The following is a 17,377-nucleotide window of genomic DNA, read 5'->3' on the forward strand; positions in this document are numbered from 1 at the left end:
TTAGGGGATTCTTACAGGGTTTAAAGTTGAAGTGCCTTGGGGGAAAAATTGTAAGGCGTGTTAGTTTTTATAGAGTTAACCAGTTACTGGACCTTGTGGGGAGTTTTGGCCTGGCATGGTGGGAGCTGGCCCAACACAGCACCTGTCCACCTGTCTATAAGGAGAGCCCTCCATCCCTAGATCTCACAGGCCCATCCTCCCTCCAGGAGGGTTTCTAGAGAGGTGTCCTCTGTGGCTGTGGCCTGAGCTGGGGGGACTCTTGTGTTTTGCAGCTGGCTGAGCTGAGAGGGGTTCCTCGTGGCCTGTATGACGGACCCGTGTGTGAGGTGTCTGTGACGCCCAAGACAGTCACTCCAGCCTCCTCGGCCAAGACATCTCCTGCCAAGCAGCAGGCCCCACCTGTCCGGAACCTGCACCAGTCTGGATTCAGTTTGTCTGGTAGGGTTGGGGCTTGGGGAGGGCACAGTTCTGCAGGGCCAGCTCACTGGTGCTGGCGAGGCTACAATTGCATTTGGAAAGGACACAGAAATGGAAGTGAATGATATTCCCTTTCTCCCCAAAGTGAGAAATACGGTGGACTCAGATCTCTGGAGATGTATTTTCTTTTTCTTTTTTTTGAGATAGGGTCTCGCTCTGTCACCCAGACTGGAGTGCAATGGCACGATCTTGGCTTACTGCAATCTCCACCTGCCGGTTCAAGTGATTCTCATGTCTCAGCCTCCCAAGTAGCTAGGATTACAGGCATGCACCACCATGCCTGGCTAATTTTTGTATTTTTAGTAGAGACAGAGTATCACCATGTTGGCCAGGCTGGTAGAACTCCTGACTTCAGGTGATCTGCCTGCCTCGGCCTCCCAAAGTGCTGGGATTACAGGTGTGAGCCACCGGGCCCAGCCTAGCTTGGCCTGGAGATGTATTTTCATAGTTAATGACTGGTTCGGTTTCAGAATCTTGATCAGTTTGTGTCACAATGCCCATACTGCGTTTTACCTAATATATTAAGAAGACATTTGTTCAATTTATTAGGTCCATCATAAGAAAGGACACTGGTATTTCAGGACTTCTCTTCTCTCCTACAATATATTGTAGTTTAGCTTGTGGAGTCTGGAGTTTCAACAGCCTAACTTCAGAGCTCAGCTCTGGCTGTGCCTCAGTCTCTTCACCTGTATAATGGCAATAATAGTAGTTGCTCCCCCATGAGGTTGTTGTGAGGGTTAAATGGGTTAGTATATGTGTACAGTGCTTAGAACGGGGCCATCTGAGAACTGTTAGTTGTATTTGCTTGGGTAATATGTGTGATATCCCCTTGGTGAGAGGAAAGGGTTCAGATTTTTAAGTTTCCTTGCTTGCAACTTCCTTCCCATCTTTGATTTGGCCCATGACTAGAACATTCCACTCTTCCAGCTCTCTGGGCCACAGATTCCTATGGCGTATTAGAGAAATTGTTAAACCAGTGAGATTTTTTTTTTCTTGCTGGTTGTACGGGTTTTTAGAAAGTTACCTATGTACCATATATGGATTACCAATTTTCAAAACATTTAAAAATAATGAACTTTAGTTTGTTGTAAGTAAAATATGTATAATCATGTCTGTGTTATCTGATCTCTCCAGGCTGTTCCAATATAAGGTGCCATCGTTCCTCCTACTTGTGATTATATGTGTAGGGTTAGGGGATTAGAATGCCAGAAGAGGGCTGTGTCCTCAGAAAAGCCACAGCCAATTTGACTAATCAGAACAGGGGACAGGACAGAGTGTAAGATGTAGTGATATTTTGTATATAGTTTTACTTTCTCCAGTAATAGATCCAACAGCCTTTATACAGTGTCTGATTCTTTGGCTACCTTAGGCTCATCTCCTTTTTAAAAGGTTTATTTTTATTTTTAGAGACATAATAGTATCTCACTGTGTCACCTAGTACCCAGGCTGGAGTGCAGTGGTGCAATCACAGCTCACTGCAGCCTTGACCTCCTGGGCTCAAGTGATCCTCCCAGCTCAGCCTCCCCAGTAGCTGGTACTACAGGCTTGCGCCATCACGCCTGGCTAATTTTTTAAGTATTTTTTGTAGAGGTAGGCTCTCACTGTGTTGTCCAGACTGTTCTCAAACTCCTGGACTCAATCTTCTCACCTCAGCCTCCCTAAGTGCTGTTAGTAGGATTCCAGGCATGACCCACCATGCCTGGCCTCCACCTCCTTTCTGTAGTCTAAACTTCAGTGAGGTTTTAAGAGAAGAACAAAGAATGTGAGGCCGGGCAGGGTGGCTCACACCTCTTATCCCAGCACTTTGGGAGGCAGAGGTAGGAGGATTCCTTGAGCCCAGGAGTTTGAGACCAGCGTCAGCAACATAGCGAGACCCCTCTTTACAAAAAATTTAAAAATTAGCTAGGTATGGGGGCCTGTGGCTGTGGTCCCAGCTTCTTGAGGGGGCCGAGTGGGAGCATGGCTTAAACCCAGGAGATTGAGGCTGTGGTGAGCTATGATGGTGCCACTGCACTCTGGTCTGGAAAACAGAGCAAGACCCTGTCTCCAAAAAAAAGAATGCGACTAGCACTTTTCCTCCTGAGCTGTGAGATTTCACCTTCAAGCAGGATCTTGTGTGACTGTCCTAGCCCCTCACCCGCTCCTCTCTTCTCCTCTCCCTCCAGGTGCTCAGATTGATGACAACATTCCCCGCCGCACCACCCAGCGTATCGTGGCGCCCCCCGGTGGCCGTGCCAACATCACCAGCCTGGGCTAGAGCTCCTGGGCTGCGCCGTCCACTGGGGACTGGGGATGGGACACCTGAGGACATTCTGAGACTTCTTTCTTCCTTCCTTTTTTTTTTTTTTTTTTTTTTTTTTAAGAGCCTGTGATAGTTACTGTGGAGCAGCCAGTTCATGGGGTCCCCCTTGGGGCCCCGCACCCCGTCTCTCACCGGGAGTTACTGATTTTGCTCATCCACTTCCCTACACATCTATGAGTATCACACCCAAGCCTACCCACCAAGCTCATACAGGGAACCACACCCAACACTCAGACATGCGAACAAGCAGCCCCCAGCGAGGGTCTCCTTCGCCTTCAACCTCCTAGTGTCTGTTAGCATCTTCCTTTTCATGGGGGGAGGGAAGATAAAGTGAATTGCCCAGAGCTGCCTTTTTCTTTTCTTTTTAAAATTTTTAAGAAGTTTTCTTTGTGGGGCTAGGGAGGGGCCAGGGGTCGGGGAGAGTCTTTTTTTTTTTTTTTAAATACTAAATTGGAACGTTTAATTCCATATTAATACAAGGGGTTTGAACTGGACATCCTAATGATGCAATTACGTCATCACCCAGCTGATTCTGGGTGGTTGGCAAACTCATCGTGTCCGTCCTGAGAGGCTCCAAAATGCCCACCCACATCGCCATTCCATAGTCTTCAGGGTCAGCTGTTGATAAAGGGGCAGGCTTGCTTTATTGGCCTAGATTTTGCTGCAGATTAAATCCTTTGAGGATTCTCTTCTCTTCTACCATTTTTCTGCGTGCTCTCGCTCTCTCTCTCTCTAGCTTTTTAATTCATGAATATTTTCGTGTCTGTCTCTCTCTCTCTCTCTGTGTGTTTCCTCCAGCCCTCGTCTTGGAGACGGTGTTTTCCTCCCTTGCCCCGTTATCTTTTCACCTCCCAGGTCTACCGTTTCATGGTGGTCATTGGGTCCGCCTAAAGGATTTGAGCGTTTGCCATTGCAAGCATAGTGCTGTGTCATCCTGGTCCATGTGGGACTGGTGCTACCCACCTGCCATCATGAGGATGTGTGCTAGAGTGTGGGACCCTGGCCAAGTGCAGGAATGGGCCATGCTGTCTCACCCACAGTATCACACGTGGAACCGCAGACAGGGCCCAGAAGCTTTAGAGGTATGAGGCTGCAGAACCGGAGAGCTTTTCCTCTGTGCAGTGCTCTCTGGCTAAAGTCACGGTCAAACCTAAACACCAAGCCTCATGAACCCAAGTGAGCCAACCAAAGTCACCAGTTCAGAAGTGCTAAGCTAATAGGAGTCTGACCCGAGGGCCTGCTGCTTCCTGGTTAAGTATCTTTTGAGATTCTAGAACACATGGGAGCTTTTTATTTTTGGGGAAAACCGTATTTTTTTCTTGTCCAATTATTTCTAAAGACACACTACATAGAAAGAGGCCCTATAAACTCAAAAAATCCTTGGGAAACTTAAAGTCCATTCTACTTTGCAAGAGAAATTATGAACGATAGGTCACATCAGAACTCCTGTGGGGAGGAAACCTTACAAATTAAACACGTGGCTCCCTTAGAGACCACAGGCGATGTCGCGTCTCCATCTTTCCCTCTCCTTTTCTGTCACCTTTCCCCCTAGCTGGCTCCTTTGGACCCACGCCTGTCCTTGCTGACTTGTGTTGCATTGTATTCCAAACGTGTTTACAGGTTCTCTTAAGCAATGTTGTGTTTGCAGGCTTTTCTAAAAACCAAATCTGCTTTTTGTAAAGCATAAAAACATCACAAAGTAGGTCATTCCATCACCATCCTTGTCTCTCTACACATTTTGCCTTTGGGGTTCTGGTTGGGGTTCTGGGTTTTTTGTTGTTGTTGTTTATTTGTTATTTTAAAGGTAAATTGCACTTTTAAAAAAATAATTGGTTGACTTAATATATTTGCTTTTTTTCTCACCTGCACTTAGAGGAAATTTGAACAAGTTGGAAAAAAACAATTTTTGTTTCAATTCTAAGAAACACTTGCAGCTCTAGTATTCACTTGAGTCTTCCTGTTTTTCCTGTACCGGGTCATGGTAATTTTTGGTTGTTTTGGTTGTTTTCTTAAAAAACAATTTAAAACCTGAGGATTTCTGCAGGCTGTGTAAGCATGTTTACCTGTTGGCTTGCTTTGTGTGTCTGTTAAATGAATGTCATATGTAAATGCTAAAATAAATCGACAGTGTCTCAGAACTGAATAACTGCAGTGACTTGATGCTCTAAAACAGTTTAGGATTTAAGAATAGATGGTTTTTAATCCTTGAAATTGTGATTGTGACCCATGAGTGGAGGAACTTTCAGTTCTAAAGCTGATAAAGTGTGTAGCCAGAAGAGTACTTTTTTTTTTTTGTAACCACTGTCTTAATGGCAAAATAATTATGGTAAAAAACAAGTCTCGTGTTGATTATTCCTTAAGAACTCTGTGTTATATTACCATGGAACGCCTAATAAAGCAAAATGTGGTTGTTTCAGGGGTGTGTCTGTATTGAGATGTTCGGGAGGCGGCTGCTCGGCTTGGGCCTCCAACCAGACTTCCCCTCCACAAGCATTCACGCAGCCCTCGGCTTCAGTTTGGTGAATATACCAATTCAAGAGTTTTCACTCCATGTCACAGGCTGCTATGTCCAGGCCACGGGATTCTAATTCTAAGCAAAGATGCAGCCTGCGGGTGTGTGGCAAACCACGTGTCAGAAATTCACAGACTCTATCCTGGAGAGCCCTCCAGAATCAAGCTGCATACTGAAGCTTGAAACCGGGAATGGGGTGGGACCATATACTTTCATGTGGGTGACCCCTCTGGGCTCTCTGCTTCCTTCCAGCTTGTTTACCCCAGAAAATCCTCCGGCCTGAAAGATAAGAGGCAGGTGTGTTGGCCCATATCCACACCTCAGTCCGGAAGCTTGTGGGAAACCAGGTTATAAAGGCTTGGTCTTCCACTTTCATGCAAGTGTCAAGAATGCACTTTGGCCAGGAGCCCCTCCCACCCCAGCAAGCCAGATGCTTGGTTTCTGTGGTTACCCTGATAACTGGCACTCACATGATTGATTCTGAGAAGATTGAATGAAGAGAATGTGTGCCTTGGGCCCCCCAGGCCTATCATAGGGTTGATGAAGTCATTATCTTTTTTTCCCTTCCTCCTCTTTTCCCTTCCTCCTCCCCTCTTTTTTTTTGAGACAGGGTTCCACTCTGTTGCCCAGGCTTCAGTGCAGTGGCATGATCTTGGCTCACTGCAGCCTTGACCCCTTGGGCTCAAGCGATCCTCCCACCTCAGCCTCCTGAGTAGCTGGGACTACAAGTTGCACACCGTCATGCTCAGCAATTTTTTGTTTGTTTGTTTGTTTTGTAGAGACACGATTTCATCATATTGCCTGGGCTGCTTTTGAACTCCTGGGCTCAAACAGTTCACCCACCTCGTCCTCCCAAAGTGCTGGGATGATAGATGTGAGCCACTGCAGCCAGCCCATTTTTGTTTTCTCTCCAGCCCTGTCCAAACAGGATATGAGGTGACTTATACAAACATATACACAGTGCCACAGTTTATAAATAAAGAGTGTTTGGGTGAAGGGAAAATAAGAGCAAGAAAAATAAGATAAGGCCTTGCTGGGGTTAGTGTGTGACACCTGCCATGAGGCTGTAAACTTGTTAGGGAGCTCCGAGTGTCCTGGCAACACGTACACAAAAGGGAAGTATGGCCACTTACAACACTTACAGTGACCAGAAGGTAAAGAAGATAAATGAGTCCTTCATAAGGAATACAGCAAATCCTGGGTCCTCCCTGGGAGCCACAGTGTTGGGTGTCTGGGGCTGGCTCTTACCTGCCTGTCACTGCCGGCTGATGGCAGAGGACTGTGAACCAGTCAAATCGAGTCTGTCCACAAGAAAGGGACAAAAAGTCTCACCTTAACATTGATGGGACCTGGGACAAGAGTTAACACGAAGCCCACAGCCCATCCTCCTATTCTCATACTGGCTGCATCCCACATCAAGATGGGCCTCATGCCCATGCCTGCAGACACTGCAGCCCACGTGTCCAAGTTCCACCCAAGCCCAGCAAACAGCTGCCCGGTGAGGTGTCCATAGCAGCTGTGAGGTCTTCCCTCCAAAGAACAGAGCCAGCACAGAGTCCCTCTTAGGTCCCTTTGAGCAGAGACCCAGGTACCAAAGCTGGCCTGGAAAGGCTCTGGTTGGGAACATCTCACTGACCCTTGGAAACTCCTCACTCTGTGGTGAAAGGCATGCTGGAGGGGGCCCAGAGAGAGGGCTTCTACAGGTAGACCAGCCTCGAACTCCTGGGCTCAAGTGATCCTCCCGCCTCAGCCTCTCAGCCTCCAGAATAGCTAGGACTATGGGTGCGTCCACCACCACTCCTGTCAATTTTTTTTTTTTCTTTATAGAGCTGGGGGTCTCACTATGTTCATCACCAGCCTGGGTCTTGAACTCCTGGCCTCAAGCTATCCTCCTGCCTCAGCCTCCCACATGTTTTTAGTGACTATTATTCCACTGTCTCTTAGAAAGCTCCTATTTAGAAGGGTGTGAGCAAAGGGGACAGGGAGTGTTAGAGAATAAGACTGAGCAGGTAGTCAGCAGGCCCACAGGAGAAAAATGCAGGCAAATGAGAGCTTTGCAGAAAAGAGTACAATGACCTCAGGAAGCCAACACAAATTTGGAAATAGTGGGGCTCTAGTTAAGAAGAAATGAAAAAGCCTACAAAATAGATAAGAGGAGGAGTCAGGAGAAAAATGGCCTAGAGGAGGACGAGACAGGTAAAGGAAAGCAGTAATAATCTGAGTGCATTACATTTTTTTTTTTTTTTTTTTTTGACGGAGTCTCACTCTGTCACCAGGCTGGAATGCAGTGGCAGGATCTCAGCTCACTGCAACCTCCAACTCCCAGGTTCAAGCGATTCTTCTGCCTCAGCCTTCTGAGTAGCTGGGACTACAGGCACACGGCACCACGCCCAGCTAATTTTTTGTATTTTTAGTAGAGACGGGGTTTCACCATGTTGGCCAGGATGGTCTCGATCTCCTGACCTCGTGATCTGCCCGCCTCGGCCTCCCAAAGTGCTGGGATTACAGGTATGAGCCACTGCACCCGGCCAAGTTTTATAGATAAGAATTGAGAAAATTGTTGATTTGGCAAAAAAATTACAAATGTGTGTCTATACACAAATGTATGTATGTAATTTTTATAAAGATCTCAAAAGAATAAATAAAATAGGCCGGGTGTGGTGGCTCACGCCTGTAATCCCAGTACTTTGGGAGGCTGAGGTGGGAGGATCACCTGAGGTCAGGAGTTCAAGACCAGCCTGACCAACATGGCGAAACCCTGTCTCTGCTAAAAATACAAAATTAGCCGGGTTTAGTGGTGCATGCCTGTAATCCCAGCTACTTGGGAGGCTGAGGCAGGAGAATCGCTTGAACCTGGGAGGTGGAGGTTGCGGTGAGCCAAGATCGTGCCACTTAACTCCAGCCTGGGTGACAGAGCAAGACTCCATCAAAAAAAAAAAAAAAAAAAAAATGTCTGAATATTCTTTGGGGAGGGACAAAGGGACCTAGACACAAATGCATCGTCATTTTACTAAGCCTTGGTATCAGGACAGGGCTTGGGCAGACGAGAAGACAACAGATAGGTTGTCTAGCAGTGAGTGTCTTGTTGAGGCCATGAGGCGTGGGGCCTCCACTCAGGGCGGGACAGAACCTGAGGGGCCCGTGGGAGAAGAACTGGGGGGTTGACAAAGACTAAACACAAGAGCTTATAAAGTTTTACGGTTCAAATAACTTATTACATTGAGATTATTCACGTGATTAACTTTGGCAGCTACACCTCGTCCCTGCCAGGGATCACACACAGTCCTCATCCTAACAAACATCCCTGCACCACACAGGACCATCCAGCCAACCTGGCAAGTGCAACGGGAACAGGGTTGTGATAACAGAGGATGAAGGCGAGGTCTCCCCTAGCTGTGACCTTGCCCAGGACCAGCTTTTTGCAGCTTTATCCTGGGACTCTTGGGACCCCAGGGACCCTGGAAAACCCAGTGTAGACCCCTCAGGAAGAAGTGGGCAGGGAGGAGGGTATTCCCTATTTCGCTGCCTACAGCTCCTTCAGGATCAATGCCTCCTCCTCGAAGGCCAGATGTGCCGTGGCCTTGACACTGAGGCTTCCCATTACTGGCAGGCATGTCTGATTTCCTGTCCCTCCAAAGCTGTCCCTCTAGTCCTCGGTGAGCCTCTCCCCGGCGGCCCCGGGGAAGCAGCCCACTTGGTTCAACTTCTCTGTAGGGCTGAGCTCCCTCTGCTGGAGACATGTACCTCTTACCTTTTTTTTTGTTTTGAAACAGGGTCTCTGTCGCCCAGGCTGGAGTGCAGTGGTGCGATCTCAGCTCACTGCAACCTCCGCCTCCTGAGTTCAAGCAATTCTTCTGCCTCAGCCTCCCAAGTAGCTGAAACTACAGGTGTGCGCCAACATGCCCGGCTAATTTTTATTTTATTTTATTTTTAGAAGAGACGGGGTTTCACCATGTTGGCCAGGCTGATTTCGAACTCCTGACCTCAAGTGATCCACCTGCCTCAGCCTCCTAAAGTGCTGGGATTACAGGCATGAGCCACTGCACCTGGCCTCACCTCTCACCTTTTATTATGGATTCCAGCAGTTAGTGAGGAAAGCACCGCATGCTAGTCCAGGACTCTGCCATCTCTTGGTTGCATCCAAGACCCCATCTCTCAGGAGAACAAGGAGGAATTGTAAGAATTCATGCCCAGGCCCAACTGCCTAGAGGCAGAGAGAAGGGCTGTCAGCCCCATCCCCCACTCTGGCCACTTTTCTCGCCCGCTCCCTCCCACTGCGCCCACTTTTGACGTCCTGCACCACCAGTCTCTTGTCCTCTTGGTTTTCTGGCAATAAGCCTCCACCTACCCTGTTCTCCGCACCCCACCAGGACCCCATGGCAGGTACTTCAACTGTCTCGCGAGTTCCCTCAGTTTCCTCGAACCCACGTCTTCCCACTGTGAAACCAAGAGGTGAATCTGATGAGGTCCCCCCGGTCAGCCTGCCCTGCTTGATTCGGTCACTTGCATATTGTTACTTTGTCCCCCAGGTAGCTGAAGGCTGCACTGCAGAACGCTGGAACTTAACCCTGCTGGCTTCCTTAAGGATAACATTTATATGTCACTATGGTAACGGCCGCTTAAGTTGTTTTTCAGGAATCTGGGGCTGCTTCTGTCCAGTTCAAACCAGCTGAAATCACTTACTGACCCTTCACCTGGGCCTATGCAAGTGCCCAAGAGGTGGCTTTTTGATGTCAGAAGGACAAAAACTCCATCCTCAGATATGCTAACACCACCGTTTTCTGAACATGTGTTCAGTGAAGTGCCAGGAACCCCAACTACACTTGTGCAGGGCACTAATTACTTCATCTCCCCCACTACCAGTCACCTCTGCCTACTCCTTAGACCATCCCACTTTGCTAACCCACACATATCCCTAAGCCTTATTTTGGGGAGGTGAGTTTGAGAGCTGTTCTCCCACCTCCTGACTAGGCTGCCTTGTGAATAAATCTTTTCTCCTTTGCCAAACCTGCTGTCACAGTGATTGGTTTACTGCTCAAGGGCAGAACCAACCTAGTCAGTGTCAACTGTGCCTGTACAACAACTCCCCCAGCCATAGTAGGTTGCAGCTCCTGCCTGCTCTGTCTTAATCCAGAGTACCAACTCCAAAGGACAGGGACAGCCTGTACAGTGAAGAACCTTCTGACTCTTGCTTGATTGCTCCCTGGTGCGAGACGTGTTGTGCCAGACTATGAGGAATGGGAATTCATGACCCAGCCCCAGGGCCTGGCCTCCCTCCTGGCCATGGCTAAATTCTGTGAGGCTCCAGTGCCACTGTGCAAAGGGGCTCTGGAAATCCAGCGATTGCACCTTGTGTTCTTTTCTCAGTTGTCATCTACATATTGTCCCTCTGGGCATCTGTCCTCCTCTGTGCTCCTTCCCCTTGACAAAACCTCCCACTCTCAAAATCTATATGTGTGTTTTGTGATCAATAAATGCACTTGTATTATTCAATAAACTCCCATTTCACCGAGCATTCTCTCCCACCTCTTTGCCTTAAAAAAACCCTGATCTTTTTTTCTAAGACATAATTCATCCTTAGTTCTCTCAGTAGAGGTTTCTCTGCATCTCACTGTCCATATTCTTCAGGGCAGGGGAGGTTGACGTGTTGCTCAAGCCTCCAGCCTTCCTTTGTCCTCTGCCATCTGGTTATACCACTCTCACACTCTGCACCGGGCTGTTATCTACTGACGTCGGGGGAGCTGCTTCTCATTCATGGAAGACTTTAGTATCAAACCATGGCATAGGTTTCCTCTCCACCATGCCTCTCATCATCAATTCATCAATAGAAGTTATTAATACTTCAATACCTATTAAAGGGTGGATCACCCAGTCATTAGCCTTTGAATTTTGTGATGCATTCTTTTTTTTTTTTTTTTTTTTTTTTGAGATGGGGTTTTGCTCTTGTCACCCAAGCTGGAGTGCAATGGTGCAATTTTGGCTCATTGCAACCTCTGCCTCCTGGGTTCAAGCAATTCTCCTGTCTTAGCCTCCCGAGTTTACAGGGATTACAGGTGCAGTAATTACAGGTGAGTTTACAGGGAGTACAGGGCGCCAGGATTACAGGCGCCTGCCACCACGCCTGGTTAATTTTTGTAGTTTTTAGTAGAAACGGGGTTTCACTATGTTGGCCAGGCTGGTCCTGAACTCCTGACCTTAGGGAATCCACCTGCCTCGGCCTCCCAAAGTGCTGGGATTACAGGCATGAGCCACTGCACCCAGCCTTTTGTTGTGATGCATTCTCTACGCTGTCTCAGCTATCCACTCCCTGTGTTCTATTACCCGAGATGTTCTATTTGCTGAAATCACACATGCAGGCACCTTACTCTCTGTCAATCCACCAGTCCTGTTGGGTTTGTTTGTTCAAGCACTTCCACTATGTCTGTGCTTTGGCAGCCCCAGGACCTCTTGTCATTGTCCCCTCTGTGTTCCCCCTGCTCACCAGCTTCCTCCTGTCTTCCCTTTCTGCCCTCCTTGGATTCCACGGGATATCATTTCATTCACTCTCATACCAAGAGCCCAATCCCGTGGCCCTTTGTCCTTTCATTGTCTCTTCTTTGTCAAACTGCAGTCGTAGATGAACCCAGCCGTTCTCCACTCTAGCTTGGGCGTGAACCACAGAGTTCTGCTTGAGAAAATGGCAGAGCTTGGCAGGTTGTTCTCATGACAAAATCATGGTCACTGACTTCAACTTAACACTATGCCCTGAGCACATCCCAGGAATCCTACTGTGTTTTCTTCATAGGCTGTGTTTCTACTCTTTATATTTTGAATCTCTGTTCCTCTTTTCCTCATGTCTCCCTCAGGAGATGTCCTTGCCTCCCACTTCACGAGGAATATGTAAACCACCAAGCAGAAATGTCTTCAATACCCCTTGACCAGGGATAAAATTATCTGCAGCAAGACCCACCCAACCTGTCCTCTCCAATTCCACCTGTTATCCAAGTCAGAGCCTCCCACCTTCTCAGAAAAATTTCTTATCTATATCTTCATTCCATTTAGTCCCTGTCTCTACTGGCTCCTGGCTAATTTTACCAGCATATAAGCATCTTTGGAAACCTTTTTTTTTTTTTTTTTTAAATCTTTTTTTACAAAAAGCCCTCTCCTGACTCTGTTTTTTTGTTTGTTTGTTTGTTTGTTTCCTCTCCTCTTCAGAGCTAGTTTTCATGGCTGAGGTGTTTACATTCACTGGGTCCATTTTTCCACCTCCCGTTTACCACTTAAGCTATTCAAATCCTGAATAACCACAAAATGACCTTCCTGTTACTAAATCCAAAGAACATTTTCCATCTTTATCTTACCTGGCCTTTTAGGGCACTTGGTACAGTTGACTTCTCGCTTTTTTTTTTTTTTTTTCACATCACTGGTCATACTTTCTTCCTATCTCTCTGATGATTCATTAGTGTTCTTTGCCAACCCTGTCCTCTCTAGTAAACTTGATATTTGGAGTCCTTTGGGGCTCTGTCCTTTGGACCTTCTATTTCACTTCACTCTACATCTCTTCCTAAGCAATTTCTTCTACTTTCACAGCTCTTTTCATCTGTGCGAATAACTCCCAAGAGGTCATTAGGTGATAATGACCTCTCTTCCAAGGTCAAACCCACATATCCCCAATTGCTACTCAAACCTCTGTTGTGTGGTTTATGGTCACCCCAAACACATGTGAAATATGTAACTCTTTGTCTTCTTTCCTTCACCAATCTGTTTCAACTTCAGTGTTTTATAAAGTGGACAGCACAAGCCATTCAATTATTCCAAACCAAGAACCTAGTGGTCATCTTCAATCCCTAACTATCCTTCACTCATTCTATATAAACTATCTCCAAGGTCCATTCATTCTGCCTTTTCACTAGTTCTCAAGTCTATTATCTTTTCTCTGTCCTTACTATTATTTTTCCTTCTTCTCCTCTGCCATTACTTTCAACTACCATTTTCTAGGTAACTAAAGAATCTCTTAAATGGTTTTATTGCACCCATTTGTTTGTTTTGTTTAATTTTTTTTTTTTTTTTGAGACACAGTCTTGCTCTGTTGTCCAGGCTGGAGTGCAATGGCACAATCTTGGCTCACTGCAACCTCCACGTCCCGGGTTCAAGCCATTCTCCTCCCTCAGCCTCCCAGGTAACTGGGACTACAGGTGCCCGCCACCATGCCAGGTTAATTTTTTTTTTTTTTTGTATTTTTAGTAGAGATGGGGTTTCACTATGCTGGCCAGGCTGGCCTCAAACTCTTGACCTCAAGTGATCCGCTCGGCTCAGCTTCTCAAAGTTCTGGGATTATAGACATGAGCCACCGTGCCCGGCCTGTTTTGTTTAAGTTTTATTGGTTGAGGTATAAAGACAAAAATTGTGCAGGGTTAAGGGTACAATACAATGAACTTTCTAGATGTATGGACCCGTGTAAACGGTACCCCAATTAAGATATAGAACATTTCCATCACCTAGTAAGTTCCTTGTATGCCTTTCCAGTCAATCTCTGCCACAATAATTGTAGATCCATTCTGGGGTAACCAATTTTCTGATTTCTAGAGCCATAGTTTAGCATTGTCTGTTCTAGAATTAGCAGCTTATTTTTCACCATGTAAATTCCAGCTCAGGAGGCTCCTCTCCCCTGTGTGTCTTTTCTCAAAGTGCTAACCATGACCGTGGCTCCTTCCATTCTCAGAAACCACTGTCCTCAACACATGGCCTTCAGCATTACCAGAAGAGGAAGAGAGAAAGAGATTTTTTTAGCACAGGTTTGGGAATATATTCATCGTTTTCGCTTACCTTCCATTGGTCAGAACTCACTTCATGATCCACCTACATGCAAATGGCTTGGGAAATATAGGCTTCCTGTGTGCCCAGGAGGACAATGAAATTGCCTGGTTAGCACTGAGCATTGTCTCTATCACAATAGAGGAGGGGTGATTCCCCAAAGGAAAATTGGTGTGAAATAACTGTCAGAGGCGTTTGAACCAGAGCGACTCCATCTTGAATAGGGGCTGGGTAAAATGAGGCTGAGACCTACTGGGCTGCATTCCCAAGAGGTTAGGCATTCTAAGTCACAGGATGAGACAGGATGTTGGCACAAGGTACAGGTTACAAAGACCTTGCCGATAAAAGGATGTGATGAAGAAGCCAGCCAAAACCCACCAAAACCAAGAAGGCAATGAAAGTGACCTCTGGTAGTCTTTATTGCTCATTATACGCTAATTATAATGCATTAGCATGCTAGAAGACACTCTTGCCAGTGCCATGACAGTTTACAAATGCCATGGCAACATCAGGAAGTTACCCTCTATGGTCTAAAAGGGGGAGGAACCATCAGTTCCAAGAATTGCCCAACCCTTTCTCGGAAAACTCATGAATAATCCAACCTTGTTTAGCATATAATCAAGGAATATAAAATATAAAAATAGCCAACCAGCAGCCCTCGGGGATTCTCTGCCTATGGAATAGCCATTCTTTAATCCTTTACTTTCTTTCACTTCACTCTGCGGACTCTCTCCGAGTTCTTTTTTTGCGAGAGGTCCAAGAACCCTCTTTTGGGGTGTGGATCGGGACCCCTGTCATAACAGAACCACTGATAGAAGGCAACTCAGAGAATAATAAAGAAAATCTTGCACGAGGTGTATTTATAATCAGCTGACTCAGTAAGACTGAGTTACTTCTTAAAATAGACTGAGGCTGAGAAGACATTTGTGGACAGGGTTACACATCTTTGTATATTTCCACCTCAGCACGCATGGATGCTGAGCAGGAAAACACTACTGATGTCACTACCTTTGTAACTGCCCAGTGAGTTCCCCCTGCCCGCAGCACAAAGACCACAACATTGCAGTAAAGAGTTTAGTTGATGAAAGGCTGGCCACACTGATACAGGAGCTAGAAAGAAGTTATTTAGGCAGATACTAGGGTAAAAGAATCCTTGGCAGGGCTTCCTTTCTAACAAAAAGCAGCCCAAAAAATTATTTTTTCATAATTAAAAGTAACCTGAAAGATCGAGCTGCAAATATAGATAAGCAAGCTGCAAGTTTGCACGGGGGAATGCAGGCAGCTGCGTCAATAGAAAAGGGCTACCTGGGAACCAGGTATATCCAACATGGTGGCTCCGTCTTCCCTTTTCTTTGTTACCACGTGTACAGTAAAGAGGGAGGCAACATGGCACCGACCAGGTAGAGAACCCATCTGCATAATTAAAGATTAGGGTGGAGGCAGCTAGCTTTTCTCGCCCTATGCATATGGTACACTTAACCGTAATCAATTTTTCCTGCTCTATGCAAATAGCACACCTGGTCTAACCAATCTTTCATGCCCTATGTAAATCAGACTCCGCCTCCTCAAGCTCATCTATAAAACACCCTGCATTTCACCGCGGACTGGAAAACTCATTCGGGATTCCTCTGTCTGCAGCAGAGAGAGCTATTCTCTTTCTTTCGCCTATTAAACTTCCACTCTCAGCTGGGCGTGGTGTCTCACGCCTGTAATCCCAGCATTTTGGGAGCCCAAGGAGAGCAGATCACGAGGCCAGGAGATCCAGACCATCCTGGCCAACATGGTGAAACCCCATCTCTACTAAAAATAGAAAAATCAGCCGGGCGTGGTGGTGCGCCTGTAGTCCCAGCTACTCCGGAGGCTGAGGCAGGAGAACGGCTTGAATCCGGGAGGTGGAGGTTGCAGTGAGCCCAGATCGCACCACTGCATTCCAGCCTGGTGACAGAGACAGACTCCATCTCAAAAAACAAACAAACACTTCCGCTCTCAACCTCACTCTTTGTGTGTCGGCCTCCCAGTTTTCTGTGACTGTGAGACAACGAATCTCGGGTACCACCCCAGACAGCCAAGCTGCTTCAACAACATATGGGAGACAGAATTATTACTCAAATTAATCTCATTGAAGGCTTGTAGGTTAGGGGTCTTTCAAAGGCAGCTTGGGGAAAGCGGTGGGGGTGGCTAGACAATGGGTGCTTGCTGGTGATTGGTTGGGTTGGAGAAAAAATCAGGGAGTCAAAGCTGTCTTCTTGAGCTAAGTTGCTTCTGGGTGGAGCCACAGGAGCAGCTGGCAGGTCCAGGTTGAGTCAGGGTGTCAGACATACAAAATACCTGAAAAGACATCTTAAAAGGCCATTCTACTACAGTGATGTTATTTGCAGGAGTAATTGGGGAAGTTACATATCTTGTGACCTCTGGAATAGTGACTGGTAATCCTTTATGTCTACACCTTAGCAGAATTCAGGCTCCTCTCTTCCTCCTAGCCGTGTGGTCTCTCATTAGCTTACATAGGTGGCTGAGTTTTAGGGAAGGGCTATTATCATTTAAACTATAAAATAAACGTCTCCCAAAGTTAGCTTGGCATCTTGAAGGCCAAAGGCAAGAAGGGGGCTGGCTAGATCAGATTTCCCTCATTAGCACAGTTTTCTCACTGATACGATTTTTGCAAAGGCGATTTCATCTTCAGATTAATTACAAAATTATGTACAAGGTCCAAGTGTCCCCCCACTAGATGACGATCTTAACACTTTCATCTTATGAAAAATGGGGAATAGATTCCCAAAGTGTTGCAGTTATTTACGCCAGGCTCCGTGGATTCTAGCTGCATTTGAGGGCTCTCTGGCTCATGGCCTCAGCTCCTGACCCAATTGTCCTCAGTGTTTCATTGATAAATTCATAAATTTGAGACTATCTCAAAAAAAATTCTGATTAGTGTTGTGATGAGCCATAAACCATAATTAGGAGAATGCAGCTAACTGTGGGGATGAGAAAGACTTCCCAAAAAGTTCTCAAGCCTTCGTGAAACTGAATAAAGACAAAAACAGGGAAGTCTGAAACTGCAGTGCAATGACCCACAGGCCTGTTCCATATGTGTCTTGGGCCCAGTTCATCTCCAAGGGCACTAATCTGGTCCTTGAACGTCAGCTTTTTATGTAAACTGTTTGAGGACCAAGGTGTGTGTGGACCTGCTGTTCATTGCCTGATGAGCTGAGAGTGATAGTGCGTTCTATCAGTTTTTAGTGGCTTATTCGCACATCTGAGCTTATTGAAATGTTATAAAGTTCACGGAGGGCTAC

General features: G+C 46.5%; 1 protein-coding gene across 2 annotated transcripts in view; it reads left to right on the plus strand.

The window, feature by feature from the left end:
• Positions 1 to 5,195, plus strand: part of DPYSL2 (dihydropyrimidinase like 2) — a 122,423-nt gene extending 117,228 nt beyond the window's left edge. For both annotated transcript variants that reach the window (XM_003272890.3, XM_003272889.2), the window contains exons 13-14: positions 273 to 438; positions 2,643 to 5,195. In XM_003272890.3, coding sequence (XP_003272938.1) covers positions 273 to 438; positions 2,643 to 2,734 — 258 coding nt within the window. In that variant the 3' untranslated portion in view covers positions 2,735 to 5,195. The remainder of the gene's footprint in view (positions 1 to 272; positions 439 to 2,642) is intronic.
• The last annotated feature ends 12,182 nt before the right edge of the window (positions 5,196 to 17,377 follow it).

The sequence above is a fragment of the Nomascus leucogenys genome, chromosome 8 (assembly GCF_006542625.1).
Source record: "Nomascus leucogenys isolate Asia chromosome 8, Asia_NLE_v1, whole genome shotgun sequence".
NCBI classification, from domain to species: Eukaryota; Metazoa; Chordata; class Mammalia; order Primates; family Hylobatidae; genus Nomascus; species Nomascus leucogenys.